General features: G+C 30.1%; 3 protein-coding genes across 4 annotated transcripts; 1 reads left to right on the top strand and 2 right to left on the bottom strand.

Moving 5' to 3' along the window:
- Nucleotides 1-435: 435 nt before the first annotated feature.
- On the bottom strand, nt 436-1,941 carry LOC125844310 (protein SODIUM POTASSIUM ROOT DEFECTIVE 2-like). Its single transcript, XM_049523597.1, has 3 exons — nt 1,285-1,941; nt 870-945; nt 436-780 (listed from the first exon to the last, which is right to left on the bottom strand). The coding sequence occupies exons 1-3, from the start codon at nt 1,807-1,809 to the stop codon at nt 617-619; spliced, it is 765 nt and encodes a 254-aa protein (XP_049379554.1). The 5' UTR covers nt 1,810-1,941; the 3' UTR covers nt 436-616.
- Nucleotides 1,942-11,486: 9,545 nt separating this feature from the next.
- Nucleotides 11,487-12,845, bottom strand: LOC125844672 (dirigent protein 10-like). 2 transcript variants are annotated; one of them, XM_049523989.1, is made up of 2 exons: nt 12,479-12,845; nt 11,487-12,346 (listed from the first exon to the last, which is right to left on the bottom strand). In XM_049523989.1, exons 1-2 carry the CDS (start codon nt 12,765-12,767, stop codon nt 11,643-11,645), a joined length of 993 nt encoding a protein of 330 aa, XP_049379946.1. In that variant the 5' UTR covers nt 12,768-12,845; the 3' UTR covers nt 11,487-11,642. The 2 variants fall into 2 exon arrangements, with proteins under 2 accessions (XP_049379946.1, XP_049379945.1); XM_049523988.1 differs by having other exon boundaries at nt 11,487-12,397; nt 12,530-12,845.
- Nucleotides 12,846-13,545: 700 nt separating this feature from the next.
- On the top strand, nt 13,546-16,878 carry LOC125844660 (NADH dehydrogenase [ubiquinone] 1 alpha subcomplex subunit 2-like). Its single transcript, XM_049523975.1, has 3 exons — nt 13,546-13,683; nt 13,761-13,867; nt 16,388-16,878. Exons 1-3 carry the CDS (start codon nt 13,598-13,600, stop codon nt 16,489-16,491), a joined length of 297 nt encoding a protein of 98 aa, XP_049379932.1. The 5' UTR covers nt 13,546-13,597; the 3' UTR covers nt 16,492-16,878.
- The last annotated feature ends 299 nt before the right edge of the window (nt 16,879-17,177 follow it).

The following is a 17,177-nucleotide window of genomic DNA, read 5'->3' as shown; positions in this document are numbered from 1 at the left end:
ACCAATCTTAAAACTAATTTCAGAATTAGTTATTCCTCAGCTCTCGTACCAAATGCAGAGTAACTCTTTTTTTTTTATTTAAAATTTTCAGTCTTTTTTTAAATCTTATCCTGGTCAAATGTTCTGCAACTGCTCGACAATCGTAAATTGAGTGATCTGGAAAGTTGTTAAAAAAAAAGAAAAAAAACAGGACATTCCTAAAGACAAACATGCCAGCCTTAGTAATTATCAAAATTTTCAATTAGTATACAAAAAGTAAGAGAGAAAAAAAAGAAAAAAATATTCAAAATCTTGATTGTTGTTTTTGTTTATTCCAAGATATTATTATCCTCACAGAACACGAGAACCAAACAAACTCTTTAAACTTTCTATTCTTTTTTTTTTTAAATATAAACATTTAATTCAAAAGATACTAGTAAGTAAAATAAAACAATATTTACAAGCCCCACCACACATATAATAATGTATGAAATACACCATATTAACGACTAATTTTGAAATATTTAGTCATTAATTTAAACCAAAAAGAAAAAAGAAAGCACACTCGATCATCTGGATTATAGATATTTCAAAATTAATTAATAGTATTACATCAGTAATTTAAGAGCAACTTTCTTTAAATCATCGGAGAAGACCAAGACGAGGACGAAGAAGCTGTTGGAAATGGCCAAAATTGTGCATTTTTCACCTTTGAAACGCTTGTCAATACTCCTAATGGTGTCACATCGCCGATGACTGTAACTTTTTTCGAAGCCAAATCGATATTAAATGATTTTACTCCTGCATAATTTAATACAAAAACATTAATTTATTTGGATAATATATAACATATCCATGATTATACTAATAATACTATATAATTAACTTGCCTTCCATTCTGGAGATATGTTTTCTTACTTTCCCTTCACAACCTTTGCAGTGGATTGACACCCTCAATTCCACAACCTGTCGAACATGCGACTAATAAAATTTAAGTTTTATACACTGACAATCGATCCGTTTAAATTATATTTATCTAATTAGATCATAAGATAACTATAAGTAAATGTTTTATGATAAATATTAAATAATTGACAACTAATTTGCTATAATATGCTCATCGTGTGAAAAAAAAAAAACTTTACACTAAATAAAATTGTTAGCAACAAATTAAGAAATTAACTAAAATTTAAGTTATATGCATTGCCCGTCCGTTTAAAAAATATTTACGCACTTAGGTTACTTATAAAATATATCTTTTATAATAAGTAGATAAACGGTAACCTGATAAAATTGGTAACTAACCTGTTCACCAGGGCATAAACGAGTTGATTTATAGACACACAAATCATTTGAGTAAGCTGATGAAGGTTTATAGACCGGAGATTCGAGTAAACGAGTCGATGAAGATCGATACATGAGTCGTTCATTTGTGCTTTTAGCTCTTAAAGGTTTGCTAGGAATCAAAGCTTTTGATGTATCTCCAGATGATGATAAGAAATCTATAAATGGAGTATTAGTACTATCACTTAACAAGTACCTAGAAGAATTACCTAAGTCAGTAACATCAGCTGAGCTTTTACGACGTAATTTTTCATCATGACTCTTTCGATTTTTATTTTGATGGTAGTAAGTTTTGGGATCGAATGGAAGTTGATGAGATGAACATGGGATTGGAGTTTTGATTTTTGGTGTACGAGGATCGCCTAATCGATCGATTTTACGATCAATTTGATGCCTAATGCCACGACGAACCATAGTATATTGATCCATACTTGAACATATGGCTGTGGAAGCAGGAGAAGCACAAAAAAGATCTATGGATTTCATTTTTTTGGGACCAAGAAGATGATGAAAATAATAAGCTAGTTATAATATAGCATAAGTTATACTAGGAAAAATGATGGAAGGGAGAGTAGTATAGGAAAGATTTTTTTTCAAAATGAGGGAAGGGGGTGAACTTATAAAGTAGTGGTAGACTAGAGTAGGAGAGTGTATATGTTATGAATTCAGCAGAACTCAATAATTTTATTGATGATGATCCGAACTTTATATCGATTTAAAACTCAGTAATACAGAAAAAAGATAAAATTTTGAATTTATAAATTTTAAATTCTAACTATGCGGCAAAAAATAAGTAGAAAATAGGGAAAAAGAAAAAGATGGCAACTAAGGCCCCATAAGAATTGATGAATAATGTAAACCTTAGGGGACACAGGATTTATCTGGACCTTTAAAGTCGTGTCTGCATTTTTCATTTTGTTTTTCTTTTATGTTTTAAGTGGGTAAGGGGTGGGTGGGGTGGAGACTAGACAAGGTTATTGTTTGAATTTTAACTTTTATTACATTGTAAAAGAATATTTGCATTATTAAGTAATCTTAAAACATGACTATACTTTTTTCATTTTAATTTATGTGTTTGATTTGACGAAGTATAATTAAAGAAAATGTGTCTTTCTCGTAATATGTTAAAATTGACAAGTAAAAATAAAATAAATTTAATAGATAATTAAAATGAATAGAGAAATACGTATTAAAATTATTAATCGCCTGTTTGGATTGGCTTTTGGCTTATAAGTTAGGATTTCTAACTTATGACTTTTGGCTTATTTTTGTTATTTTGACTTAAAAATAAGTGCTTATAAACACTTTTTAACTTTATCCAAACACTTCAAAACTACTTAAAAACTATTTTGGCTTTAAAAGCACCTAAAATAAGTCAATTCAAACGGACACCAAAGTACATTGATTGCTTATATATAGAGGTTTTTTAAGTTGTCTTGAGTTGCGCTGCTAGTGTACTCTTTTCAACTGAGTTTGGTTTTTTCTTACGTTCGAAACTAGCAAAAAGTTCAAGCCTTCGCAATTTTTCTTGAATGATGGTCGAATTAATCCTTTTCTTCTATTAATATTGAGACTGATATTTTAATTGTCTTCCTTATTATTCGATAATAAAATTTATTATTATTATTATATCAATATTAAATTCAATACCTCGCTTCCTTGATACACTTATAATTAAAGTAAATTAATCTTTTTCTACTTTTGTGAGCTTTGGATGTGAATGATTAGGAGCATTAATAGCAGCAAATGTAGGAAAATGTGAAGACTAATTAATTAGTAGACCATATTATTACCATATCATTGCCCACAAGATTTGACTCTTAGGAAGATCATATGAGAAGGCTAACCGAAAGTGGCCTTTCCTTTGTCTATTTTCATATTTGTTCCACTCTTAAAAGTTTGTTGATTTTTGTACATTTATTTTTTCACTTAAGTCATAATTAATTAATACACATTATTATTTTATAAAAGTATTTTATGATAATCAGCTGATATGATTTAATATACATATTCAGTATAAATAATTTTTTGGAAAACTTACAGAAATCCTACTAGTTTAAGAGAGTTAATTACTTAGATACACTCTAGTTTACAATATTACGAATCTTATCAGGATTTAGTGTGTCCAGATACGTCTAGATACATGTGATCGATCTTGGAATACATGGAATCAAAATTAGGTGTAATTTGTTCTAGATACCGTATATATATCTAAGTGAATTCGCATGTATCTAGATGCATAACAAATCTCGCTCGCATCTCTGTCATTTCTCTCGACTCTCGCCTATGTATCTTGTATCTTAGATACATGTGAACCGCAACAGATACAGACTATCTCGCTCGTCTCCGACCTCCCCATCTCACTCACCTTTCTCCATATTTTAATGTATCGTCTAATGGAAAAAATTTATATACGTAAGTATATCTTCAGGTAATTGTTAAAATTGTAACTCTCTTATTCTTGGCAATCTTAATTAGGAGATTATAATGGTGCAGTTCAATAGTTTTTGAAAATATTATACACTGAACACGTGGAATTTAATACTCTACTATTATCAAAGATTCCTCTAGCATAGTTTTTCTCCAAGTTCAAACATTCCGATTTTCTGCCTCAGAAAATGAGCTAAATATATAAATTATAGTGTCCTGTAATGGGAAAAGTTGATATAATTATATTATATGAGTAAATTTTTTAAAGAAAAAAAGCTACGTAAAGACTAAATAAAGACCTTGATTTGGGACCCAAATTTGTGGAGTATAATTGGATGAAGACAAAGTATTAGTCAATTAATTGCGGAGAAAGTTAAAGATTAAGACAAACAAAGATGAGTTAATTTAGGATTTAATACAAGTGATAACAAAATAAGTTGGGGTTCACGTGATAAAGTGTTAGTTTCAAGAATTCTCTCTATTTAATTAATTAATTATTCGACCTCGTTGGTTTTAGTACTCTCTCGGTTCATTTTTATTTATCACTTGTTCCTAAAATAAATTTTTCATTTTTATTTGTCACTTTTGACATATCAAGAAAAGACAATTATTTTTTTCCATGTTTTACCTTCATGATTAAATATTTATTGTACAAATCAGTTTCCAAGACTCAATACTAAACATCGATCATTTAATTGGGTACCTATATATATAATTATTTTCTTAATGGATGTGCTAAGTCAAACAGTGATACATAAAACTGAACGGAAGGCGTAATTTATATTTCATTTGTTTCAACTTATTTGTTGTATTTCTCTTTTACATGTTTTGTAAGAGAATATTAATTAAGATAAAGGTGATTTGATAGGATATAACATAGCTCTAACTTATCGCGAAGACATGCATGACCCCTTAGATAGGGGTTGTTGGGACACGGATTAAGGTAGAAGATTAGTAGGTAATAGTGCGTTGTCTTGCTACTAGGGGTGTGCATTCGGTTTTTCGGTTTGGATTTTCAGTTTTTGGTTTTGTAAAAGTGTAACCCAATCCGATCCAAAATAAATTTGGTTTGGTTGATTTTCCTCTATTCGGTTTGACTTTTTTCGGTTTGGTTGTTCGGTTATATCAATAATTAATAACATATATAACCAAAGTAATAATATTTAATCCCTTAAATATACTTTCTAATATAAATCATAAGTAAAACTTAAAACACAATACTTATAAGTATACCTATTATAGATGTAATTCAAACATAAAATATAAACGTAATCATCATGAAAGACAATAACCAAAAAGGGACAAAAGTGGTTAACTCCAACTTAATTCTAAGCCTAAACATTTATATATATATATATATATATATATATAATTCGGTTTTTCTGTTTTTATTTTTTAAAATTCGAAACCAAACCAAAAAATCAAACAAAGTAATTTATTAATACAAAACCAATCCGAAAAACTAAAAAACCAATCCAAATAAAAATTCGGTTTGATTTGGTTTGGTTATTCGATTGAATCCGAATAGTGCACACCCCTACTTGCTACCCGCCCATACCACTAATTGTAGTATTGCTTCTGTTGTTATCTGCCCTTCGAATTTTATTTTCTATATGTTGTTTCTTATACTTCGATTATTATATCATTTTGTTATACTTACTGTTCAAAATATTTTGTTATACGCTTTCATTTTCGTTTATTTTTTTTCTGGATTATGACTGTGGATTGTTTTTTTCTAAATCAAAGGTCTATCAAAAATGACATTTCTAGGCGTAAGGTTTGAGTACACTCTACCCTTCTCATGCCCACACATTTTATTTATTTTAAAAATATTATCTTTTTTGATTATTTTCAAAGTCTTCTTTAAAAGTAGAAATAGTTATTATTTTTCTGGGGTCTGAATATTGATACCAAAATTATTCTGCTGCAGAATCACACAGCTATGTACTCCATATATTTAATCTTCAATATTAAATTGTTTTTGCAACTTTTTGCATCATACTGACATTTTCTTTGGGAGGAAAAAAAAGTTTATTTCTACAATATTATTGTCACTCCCCAAAATTGAAGAGGAACATTTTTGACATATAATATTGCTAAGTTTAAAATTAATTATCAAGTCATGAACCTTTAATTGACATTTGAATACACATAAGTCTTTGAAATATTTCTCGAAAATAATTAATTGAAGTGTCTAAAATAAAGTAGCAAGGCTTAGACAAACTAAACATTGCATGTTTTCTCATAAGCATACAAATTCAATAATTCACATATCAATTACGTATTTCTACAAATACCTACTTAATTTGAAAGGTGAAAAAAATATTCAGAAAATTTGAAATAATGAGTAAATAAATCATTCAAAAGTAGTTAAAATTTTTGTATTGTCAACTTTTTTTTCCACAAATCAACTAGAAAAGCTTTTCCAACAACCAAACACATAATTTTGGATCAAAATGTCAAATGCACAACTTTAAGTCAAGATTTTGGAGTAAATTAATTCCATTAGTTCTAGACCACATGAAGTTTATCCAGAATAGTTACTTGTGGACCTACTTCCTCGATTTATTTCTTATCATATTTTTTATTTGTATGTCCATTAAAAAGTAAAAATTAAAACTTTGATCAAAATATCTTTTTGATTTTGTTATCAATACTACTCTTTCTTTACCACATTAATCTATTTTCATATTTATTAAATAAAAATAAAAATAAAAATTAATAATTAATTATATCTTAAATTTTTAATATTCTAATTATTTAGATCATAATATTTAGCAAACACGGTAGCTAAAATAGATCGGAGAAAGTAATTAACTATCTTTAAAAAGGGAAATACTGCTAATATACCCTTAACTTTATGGTTTTTAGCAAATGGTTGTAATGATTATACTTGCAAAAATGGGGATAATGTGTTCTCCTTTGGTAGGGCCAATTTCTTTTAAGTAATTAAATATTTAAGTGGATATTAAAGGTTGGTATCATAATTACATTCTGAGATTGCTTAGTGATTAGCATTACAATAATTTTATCAAAGTTGACTGTGTGATCCATTTTTTTTTCACTAAACACAATCCTTTAACTGATTTTGTGTTAAAATTTTCTTGATTTTGGGTCCACATAGTCATGATTAATTATATAAAGTTTTGTACTTGTCAAAAAGTATAAGATTTTTCTTTCCTTTCCTTCATCAGAAAGTGAAAAACAAAAAATTAACTATTGGAAAACAAAAAGTGTAAGGTAGAGTTAGGTTTAAAGCTATGCGATAACAATAATATATTCAATGGTAATTTCATAAATGAGACCTGAGAGGGTGGCTGGGTGTGTACGCTATGAAAGAGACAGATGAAAGCAAGGGGTTCATTCCTTTAATTTTGACAAAAAAATAGGTCGTATATATAAAGTATAAATTTTATATATATATATATATATATATTCAATAGATGTTAAATTTTCATGGTCTTTTTGTGTCTTTAGTTCTTCATATTTTGAACATGTTTAATGAAAATAAGGGCTCTGCCACTAATGTAAACAACCTTAACCCTACCTTGTGAAGCCTGAAGGTAGATATGTTATTTCCGATGAACCTCAGGCTCAAATAAAACATATCAAAATAATAAAATAAGTATGAAAAATAAATAAAATAATAAAGAAATCATGTTAAAATAATGGAGCAAGAAAATAGTATCGACAGAAAATAATAAGTACTCGAATATATATTGGAAAACATATAAATATAGTTAATCTTCAAATAATCAACTTTGCTTTATTAGTTTTCTCTTAAATATTTTGGTAGGGTCACAAATACAGACGTATATCCAACTAACTACCTAGAAAGGAATTTCTTGTCCTTGAAATTTTTCTTATCCCTTTGCCCCTCTGGACGGAAAGAGCCGGATTTTCTTGTTCGATATTCAATATTCGTATTGAAATTTGATAAAATTTGAAATTCAAGTAATATAAGTTTTTTCTTTTTTTGAAGATGGTACTTTTAATAAGATTTGTTTTCATTTATGAAGGCTCAAACCTGATTATTGATTACATGCGAAGAAATCACAACTATTCCATCATAATTTATAATTTATTGATATAAACTAATATTTCATTACTACAGTTTTATATCCAACTTCTAATTAAATAAGATAATATTAATACATATAAATAATGTGCATTAATACGTGGGTCGTACTGAAATAATTTGATGTTTGAGCACGCTAATAAAGCTATGGGGCCTTTCTTTTTCCGTCTTTTTACATTTCTTTTGGTTTATTAATTTCATGACTTAGTGTTTCACCTCTTATTTTTTGTTTCTTTTACATTATGGTGGTTGATTATTTACAGTGTAACTGTAATTATTATTATTATACAGAAGAAATGATATCAAATTAACAAACATGCATTTTTGTTAAACACAAAAATGAGTAGTTATGATTAGGACTTAGGAGTGGTAAAAGATCTAGCGGATCAAATTAAATATAAGTGAATAATAAATTATTTATTCACCTAAATTTAATAAGGATAAAAAATAAGTTGATCGACGAATAATATAAATATTCATATTATTTTATTTATATAGTCAAATAAAATGATAAGCTAAAAAGTCAAAGCAAGTTCAGATTTTTTTTTTAAAAAAACTCATAGTAAAAAATGGTAAGTAGACAAATAAGTATTGATTAGATGAATATATTATATTTATATTTGATTTATTTTTGAAAAGTCATTTATTTTTCGACCATATTTAATAGCTAGGTCGAATTCGATGGTTACCTGTTTCTTTTAATTTTTTTTGTCAGCTTAAACTAAAGGTGTACATTCGGTTTTTCGGTTTGGTTTTATACTATTCGGTTTAGATTTTTGGTTTTGTAAAAGTATAACGCAATCCGATCCAAAATAAATTTGGTTTGGTTTGGTTTTCCTCTATTTGGTTTGGCTTTTTTCGATTTGGTTATTCGGTTATGTCAATACTTAATAACATATATAACCAAAGTAATAATATTTAATCCCTTAAATATTCTTTCTAAAATAAATCATAAGTAAAACTTAAAACACAATACTTATAAATATACCTATTATAGATGTAATTAAAGCATAAAATATAAACGTAATCATCATGAAAGGCAGTAACCAAAAAGGGGCAAAAGTGGTTAACTCCAACTTAATTCTAAACCTAAACATTATATATATAATTCAGTTTTTTCGGTTTTTATTTTTTAAAATCCGAAACTAAACCAAAAAATCAAACAAAGTAATTTATTAAGCCAAAACCAATCCGAAAAACCAAAAAACCAAAAAACCAATCCCAATAAAAATTTTGTTAAATTTAATTTAGTTATTCAATTTAATCCAAATAGTGCACACCCCTAGCTTAAACTTTAAGACATGGACAATATATGAAGTAACAATACTTGGATGATTATGGGAATTTGAGGTGAGTTTCATAAAAATTCTATATTGATAACTAAAAAAACAAAAATAGATGACACATGTAAGTTGTACAAATTGCAATAAAGATATACTAGATCAATTCATTTTAATTTATTTATTTGATTTTGATTTGGTATAGAGTTTTAGAAAAATAAATAAGACTTTTTAAATTTTATAATCAAAAACTAAAATATATAGAATGTACTAAAATGGTCTTTAATTTTGTAATCTTAAATATAACATGTAAAAATTGGAAACTAAGAGTGACCATACAAAAATAGATATTTTTTTTTAAAATAGACTAAAAAGAAAAATAAAATGAATAAATTAGATCAAAAAGTTATAATAAGTTTTGAAAGGCATCATCATATTAACAACATATTTATTTTATCTTAGCCTAATAATGTAACCTATAAATACTGAGAAGAAGGTAGAAGATTCCAGAGATTTAACATACCAAACACCTGACTTTTTTTGAAGTAGAATTGCACTCTAGTGACTACAAATTGACAATACATAAGCTAAAAAATCGATAGTAATAAATTTATGTTTTTATATATTAGTAAATGATATACATAAACAATAAATATTTAATATAAATAAAATATACATTTTTATTTATTTAACTGATAAATATAATTATTATTTTTAACTGACCGATGAGATATATAACTTGACCTACCTTTATTTATTTCCTAATCATAATTAATAAATAAGAGTAGGCCAATATTGAACTCTAACTCCACCAAGAACTTCCCAACCGTTCCCCTATGACCTACTCTTTCTACTGCTTAAGCACCACGTACCCTTAACTAATTAATTTCGTATCATACTCTTTTTATTTTGAGATTAATCACTTCCACAACTTTCAAGAAATCACATATATGTGTAAAATTAGGACAAAGTTTAAATATGAATGTATGAGTTATATTATAGAACCACCACTTTATACAATAAAAAAGATCGTATTTACTAATGATGAAAATATTACTATTTTTAAAAACCGTTATAATAAGATTGTAATGTTTTTTTCAACCGCCGTTAAAACACATTGTAATGAACAATATGTAAAAATGACCCTGCAATTATTTTAATTTTAAAAAAATAGTGTGAACGAACACGAAGACTTGAAAAAGGTTTGATTGTTACTTGGAATAACACAATCAAACTCTCTATTACCTCTCTTAAGCTTTATTTTCTCACCAAATTCTCCAACATTGCTACTCTTTGACTTTCATATCAAATTCTCCAATTTCGTTCTCTTATATTTCATTTTCATACCAAATTTCTATTTCCACCATTTTCACACCTTTACTTTGCAGTAACTAAACCAATCAAAAAGAGAGAATTATATAGCAAAAAAAACAAACAATAGCAGAGGTCAGATTTATAGTTGAAAAAAGGCTTAATACTAAACTCTACATTAAATACAAATTTCGGTTCAATATTCTTTTTAATCAAAATATATCTTTTATCACATTATAATTACATTTCAAGCATTTAAGTTATCTAATATACAATATATGTATATATATATATATATATATATATATATATAAATCTATATTATATACATAAGTTTCCATAATTGTTTTGGCGTTTTGGGCAATATTTATGAATAGCCCATCTAAATTCTTAAGCAACTTTTGTATGGTCATTCGCACGAAACCTCTTCGATTGTTTTTAATTTTTGTTCTTTAATATTTTAAGTAATAACAAAGAGCTCAAAAATATCGTTGACATAAAAAAAAATTGCAAGATACAAATTATGCCTTATAAGACTTAAGTTCGATTTTAAAATAATATGTCTTAAGAAGTTCATTACCCACAAATAGTTATGCCTTGCAAGACATAAGTTGAGTTTCACAATCCACAAAGTTATGTCTTCCTAAACTTATACAAGACAAGACAACGTTTTCTAAACTTATGCATTATGATTTAGATACTACACAACTTATGTCGGATAAGAATTCTTAAACCTTTTTGCCTTGTAAAATTATGTCATAATTAAGATTACTTTGACGGACAATTCTTCACTAGATGAGAAACAAGAAAAAAAAAAACCAAAACCCCACTAATTTGAGGGATAAAAATTAAACTTCACCCTAAAATAATAAAGAATAATAAAGAGAATCCGTACAAAAACATGGCTTTTGTAAGACAAGTTGATATTGGACTCAAAAAATTGTAGAAGCTAGTAATTTGGTGGTTTTGGTTTAGCACATCCGATGGAGTCAGAATTCGAATCTTATGTATTTGGGATTATAATTTTTTTACGTTATTGAGTCTTCTAGATACAAAATTTTGAATTAAAATTACCAATTTTTCATCGAAACCATAACATACACACTAGCTCCGTCAATGCCATCACCAATACACGCTTGCTCAATAACAAAATTCATACAATAAAACATGTAAACAAAACACAACAATTAATACAAAAGCAATAAATTATTACAAACAAATTAATAAGCAAGATAAACAGTAATATGTAACAAAGTCTCCACACCATCTGTCTCTTGATTTGCAGCCGGAAATGTCTTGACAGTAGCAAATCCCTTAGCATTTACATACTTTCCAGTTCCACCCATAATAGCAAGATGTGATTCTGAAACTCTAACTCTGTGAACCCCAAAAAAGCTCAAACTATCACTATAACTTCCACTATGAAACATTACTGTAAATGCCATTGTTTGACTACTTCCATCTTCTGAACTAGAAATGTAAAATCCTTGAGATTTTCCAACTAACCCTGAGTTGAGTTCATGACCTTCTGTTAATTCGTCGTCAAATACAGTCAGTGTACCGAACATGAGTTTTTGGAATGTTACTCCTGATCCTAATTGAGCCATGTTTAAGGCAGGGTATCCGTTTCCTCCACCGATGATGTTGTTATTGTTACCGTTGTTTTGGACTACGTTGGGAGTTGTCCCGCTTAGGCCAGTGAGAAAAGGAATGTTGTTGTTGCTGATGATTCCGCTGTTTCCGTTGTTGACAGGAACACCGTTGTCTACTGCTAGAACTGCACCGTTTGGCTTAGCGAATGGGACTTGTCCGCTTAGTGATGGGTTGGTTGCTATACCCGTTACCGCTATTGCTGATGGATTTGATCCTCCTAGAATGTCGTGCATGAAGAATGAAAAGATATGATCATCTTCACCTGCACCAGCTGTAGCAGGATTAATGTCAGCACCTGCATGTACTGCAGGTGCTGCAACACCTGCTGGTGCTGGAATACCAGCACCAGAACCTGTAGCAGGAATAATGTCAGCACCTGCATGTACTGCGGGTGCTGCAACACCTGCTGGTGCTGGAATACCAGCACCAGCACCTGTAGCAGGATGTTCAGCACCTGCATGTACTGCAGGTGCTGCAACACCTGCTGGTGCTGGAATACCAGCACCAACACCTGTAGATAATCCTGAAGCTGGGGTACTCTCATTAGTATCATCAGGAGCGTCTGGTGCAACGATGGGCTCCTCATCGAGGATTCTACGTGCTGAGGTGGTGGAGGTGATTGTGAGAGCTAGAATGACAAGGAATGTGAATATGGATTTGAGTTGAAAAGGGTTGGAATTGGAGGTTGTCATTTGGTGTACAAAGATTAATGATATGGAGGAGATGTTTTTGGGGTTTGATGCTTCAAAAATGATTCTTTTGAATTTGATGAAAACAATGAATTGATTGTGAATTTATATATGCAAAAAAAATGGAGGAGATTTGAACACTTTTAGTATGATTAGGATAAAGGGAGTTGATGAATGATCATATGGATTAGGTATTATAACCATTCCACACTTTTTCAAGTGCATTTGTTGAAGATTACAAAACTAATTTTCGTGTTACAAATGTGGATTAGTTGTAGCAGAGTTTCATTTTTTGGTGTTTTTGGGTCAAGTATGAAAATCAGTAAATAAGGATGACTAAAAATCTGCATTATGCGTTATAATGTGTGTATAATCCGTGCGTTTTTATACACACTTATATACAATGAGTATACTCGGACCATAGCTACAAATTGCTATGATTAGACAGGGAAATTTTCGAGTGATTTACAAAAATGACTTACATCTTATGGCCTTGAATTTTGTGTGTACCTATCGATTGACAAAACTTATAAAATTGATCTCTATTGTCTGTCAAGCATAAGTTGTAAATTCAAATTAGTACAACAAACGTGCTCAATATTCCAAACTCTCGTCCCATAAGCAAAACTAATTTATGTATACATTAAAATTAAGTTAGCACTTATGCCTGACGAGCGACGAAGGTCCATTTCTAAAAAAGTTTGTCATGTTATATGGTCCTTATGTAATGAAAAAGGCCCATGATAAATTGGTCCAACTGATATGGCCCAAAACTAACATTTTAAGAACAACACAAAATAGTTGAAGGGAAAGCTTAAAATTAAGAAGAAAAAATGGCGTGGAGAGCAAATCTATCTCGTAATCTGAAGGAGCTTCGTGTTCTTTTTTCTCCGTCGTCTGTTGAAAGCGCTGCAACTAGGTTTCTGCTTAATTTCTCTATTGTTTTTCCTATTTCACAACATTTTTTTTTTATCTAATTTGTTTGATATTCAACAGGTCGTTTATTGAGAAGAATTACACAGATCTCAAGACTCATAACCCCAAATTGCCTATTTTGATTCGTGAGGCTACTTCCATCCAGCCCCAGCTTTGGGCCAGATATGGTAATTCTCCTCCAACTTCAATTTATTTGTCTGGTTTTGACTTGACTCGGAGTTTATGAAAATAGTGAATACTTTTGAGTTTTGTGGTCTTAGATTAAAGTTGCGTAGAATATACCAAAATTGGAATTAGAGGTTTCTAATTGAAACGGAGGGAGTAAGATTTACTTAGTTTATGTTTTTCATTTTTCGTATTTAGGCCTTGAATGGGGTAAATGAAGCAGGTCTTTGAATTCTTGTTTAAAAAAAAATGAGTCTTTGATTCATTGTATATGATTGGTATTAGACATTTTTTGCTTGTTACATTTTTTTTGGTTCAATTATGAGGAAAAATTGTCCTATTTTATGCACTTCTATATCTCAGTAAGTTGCTGTTTTACTTAAAACTCATAACTTGTATGTGGATTAGTACATGGCTAACAGATGATCTGGTTACGACATTGATGTTAAATTTCACACATGAAAAGTTTAAGAGAAAATACATAAGTTGCCCTCTAAAATTGTCTGGAAAAGTCATTTACATACAACCTATCACCTCGCTATTCTTGTTTGAAGTGGAAGTAGTATCCCTTGATGAATTGTCACAACCAGAATTTGTCATGGACTGGTGCCGATACGCATTTTCTCCTCAAAAAGTCCCAAGAAAAATCACGACCTATTTCCTGAAGGGGAAGAAGCTGATTTTTTGGGAAGATGCAACGTTTTCTCAGGCTAAGTCAAACTTGCAGACAGTCACCAATTTGGAGACTTTTTTCTTGGACAAAGCGGCTGATTCATAGCTAAATTTTGGAAAACGTTTCAGTTGGGTTTCATAAAGTCGGTGTTTGGTGGTGAAGTGGTGGTCTTTGTGGAAGAGAATGAAAGAAAGGAGAAAGTAGTGGTAATGATCAAAATTTGAGTATACTAGATAAAATTCGCTAGTGGTTTGGTCTTTTAGGTGTTTGCCATTAATCCTTTATCCTTTCAGTAATACTTTAAAATTTTAAGTTGCAAAAGCAAAGCTGATGAAGTCATTAGATTTGACCAAATACATTGTCAACCTCTCTACCCCCCACAAAGGTAGGGATAAGGTCTATGTACATCCTACCATCCTCATACTACACTTATGGGATTACATTGGGTATGTTCTTGTTGTACATACACAACCCCTTAAAGTTGTCTCATACTTTCATTTAGACACTTCTACTAAGATAGTTACCTATTAAACACCTAAACTATGTTTAAAATGTGTCTATTGAATACCTTACGCTAATGTGGCACAAGAGGGTTTTCACTTGGAGTCTAGCACATGAATAGGTGTAATGCAATTTTCTTTCTTCTTTTCTCTTATTTGAGTTAATTGCCAGAACTCCATCAACGGACACGGAAACAGTAAAATACAAAGCAGTGTTGTCAGTTTTTATGAAACAATTTTTTTAATGAAAATTTATATCGGTTTAAATTCAGTTGGTTCTCATTAATTAGTTTCTGGTCTCCGGGCTCATTATATTTAAGCCAGAGTTTAAAGTTCAGGAATAGAACCACAAAAGTCCACAAGCCTGATGGACAAGCCCACCTACATGAATCTTGCTTGCAACTTCTCGAAACAAACTTTATAACCGAAACTTGATCCTAGAATCACGATTAATTACTTTGGAACCTAGGAACAAAAAATAGGTTCTGCTTATTGATAAAGTACATCAAGTCGTCATTGTATTCCTCTAAATTCTAATGGTTCCCCACTATAGACATAAATAACCCATTTGCAGTGACTTAAGGTTATTTCCACTTCTTAAACTGATTATATCAAAATAAGCAAAATGAACTATCTGCAATTTTTTTTAAAAAGGAAGCAAAATTGGTCAATGTACTTCTACCTTGTTTACATGTGTAGATGAAAATTTGTAAACTCATTTTTATCTTTGGTGAAGAGGTAACAACGAAAAAGAAATTGAAGAAAGACCAGATTTTTTTGGAAGAAAAAGAAAATTTGTGGAGAAGTAGTAAGATAAAGAAGAGGTCGGAAATAGTAAGCAGAGTTTGAAAATTAAAATGACAAACATAAAAAAAAAGGAAGGGTGTTAAGTGGAGAAGAAAGAAAAATATAGGGAAAAAAAGAGAGTAAAATGAGTACAGTCACATGTCGTCCTTTAATTGGGTATTTTTGCACATATGTTGTGTGCTCTTTTTGGTTGGAAACATCATTGAGGTGTTCAATAGACGCATTTTAGATATACTTAGGTGTCAGTTTCAAAAATAAGTATCGTGATTAAGGTGTCTAAATGAAATAAAGGTGACAACTTTATGGGGCTATCTATGTATTTGGCCTTCAGATTTCGAATTTTTGACAAAGTTGATGAAGTTCAAATTCGATTTTTCTAAGACAAACTTCATTTCACCTTCGAGTGCTAAGTTATCCAAACTGATGTTTATTCACATTTCTTATTCTCATCTTATAATTGCTGAGTTATCCTAAGAGATGTTTATTCCCATTTCGTACTCTCATATTCTTCACATACTTATGGACCTTCTGATATGTAACAGACCTCGGAGTTGAAAGGGGCATCCGACTGGAGGGATTGACAGAGGAGCAGATCTCCAAGGCACTTGAAGACCTCGTGAAAGTAGGGGCATCACTTAAATCATGATGACATAAAATCTGTACAACAGTCTTGAGTATCCTCAGCATAGTACTTTCAAAATAATCTTAGTTCACTCCGTTATTATGAGTTAACTAGAATATACATTAACATTTACCAACTTGGTCATCGTTGCTGTCCAAGCACCAAAAACATATGCATAAACATGCAACATCAGATATTTGGATTTTGTTTACTGTGGTTTCACTATTTGGAAAACGAAGCGTTTGATGTTCTCTGCCTTTTAGCATCATTTTTTGTGTTGTTGTGCATTTGATCCTATGAGATTGAGATTCCATCAGTTGCATACTTGGTCAGTGTTTGCTGTCCATGACACAAAACTCTTGCTCCCGAAACTGACTCTGTTGCTATATATACACTTGCTTTCCTAGCCCAGGCAATTTTGAACATACTGTGTGTGACCACTATCTTTAGGTAGGGATGCACAGAAACTTTCTTCCAGGGAAATGAAATTGATCTTTGTTTTTTTCATTTCCAGAAGCTAAAGTGTTAATATACAGTCTGAGTTCAAGAATGTTGACATGGAAGAAATGTTTGTTCCTTTAGCTTTGTGTTTACATATCCATTTCTCTGTTTTAGTTTTTCTAAAGTGTTAATATACAGTCTGAGTTCAAGAATGTTGACATGGAAGAAATGTTTGTTCCTTTAGCTTTGTGTTTACATATCCATTTCTC

This window comes from Solanum stenotomum, chromosome 11, assembly GCF_019186545.1.
Source record: "Solanum stenotomum isolate F172 chromosome 11, ASM1918654v1, whole genome shotgun sequence".
Taxonomy (NCBI): Eukaryota; Viridiplantae; Streptophyta; class Magnoliopsida; order Solanales; family Solanaceae; genus Solanum; species Solanum stenotomum.
The sequence above is the reverse complement of the archived record's forward strand: the minus strand, read 5'-3'. Positions and strand labels throughout refer to the sequence as shown.

Coding starts and splice junctions, on each gene's coding strand:
- LOC125844672 (XM_049523989.1), bottom strand. CDS start 12,767: ATGACAACCTCCAATTCCAACCCTTTTCAACTCAAATCCATATTCACA. Junction 12,347..12,478: donor TGGTATTCCAGCACCAGCAG/GTGTTGCAGCAC, acceptor ATCCTGCTACAG/CTGGTGCAGGTGAAGATGAT.
- LOC125844310 (XM_049523597.1), bottom strand. CDS start 1,809: ATGAAATCCATAGATCTTTTTTGTGCTTCTCCTGCTTCCACAGCCATA. Junction 946..1,284: donor GTTTATGCCCTGGTGAACAG/GTTAGTTACCAA, acceptor CATGTTCGACAG/GTTGTGGAATTGAGGGTGTC. Junction 781..869: donor ACATATCTCCAGAATGGAAG/GCAAGTTAATTA, acceptor TAAATTATGCAG/GAGTAAAATCATTTAATATC.
- LOC125844660 (XM_049523975.1), top strand. CDS start 13,598: ATGGCGTGGAGAGCAAATCTATCTCGTAATCTGAAGGAGCTTCGTGTT. Junction 13,684..13,760: donor GTTGAAAGCGCTGCAACTAG/GTTTCTGCTTAA, acceptor GATATTCAACAG/GTCGTTTATTGAGAAGAATT. Junction 13,868..16,387: donor CCAGCTTTGGGCCAGATATG/GTAATTCTCCTC, acceptor GATATGTAACAG/ACCTCGGAGTTGAAAGGGGC.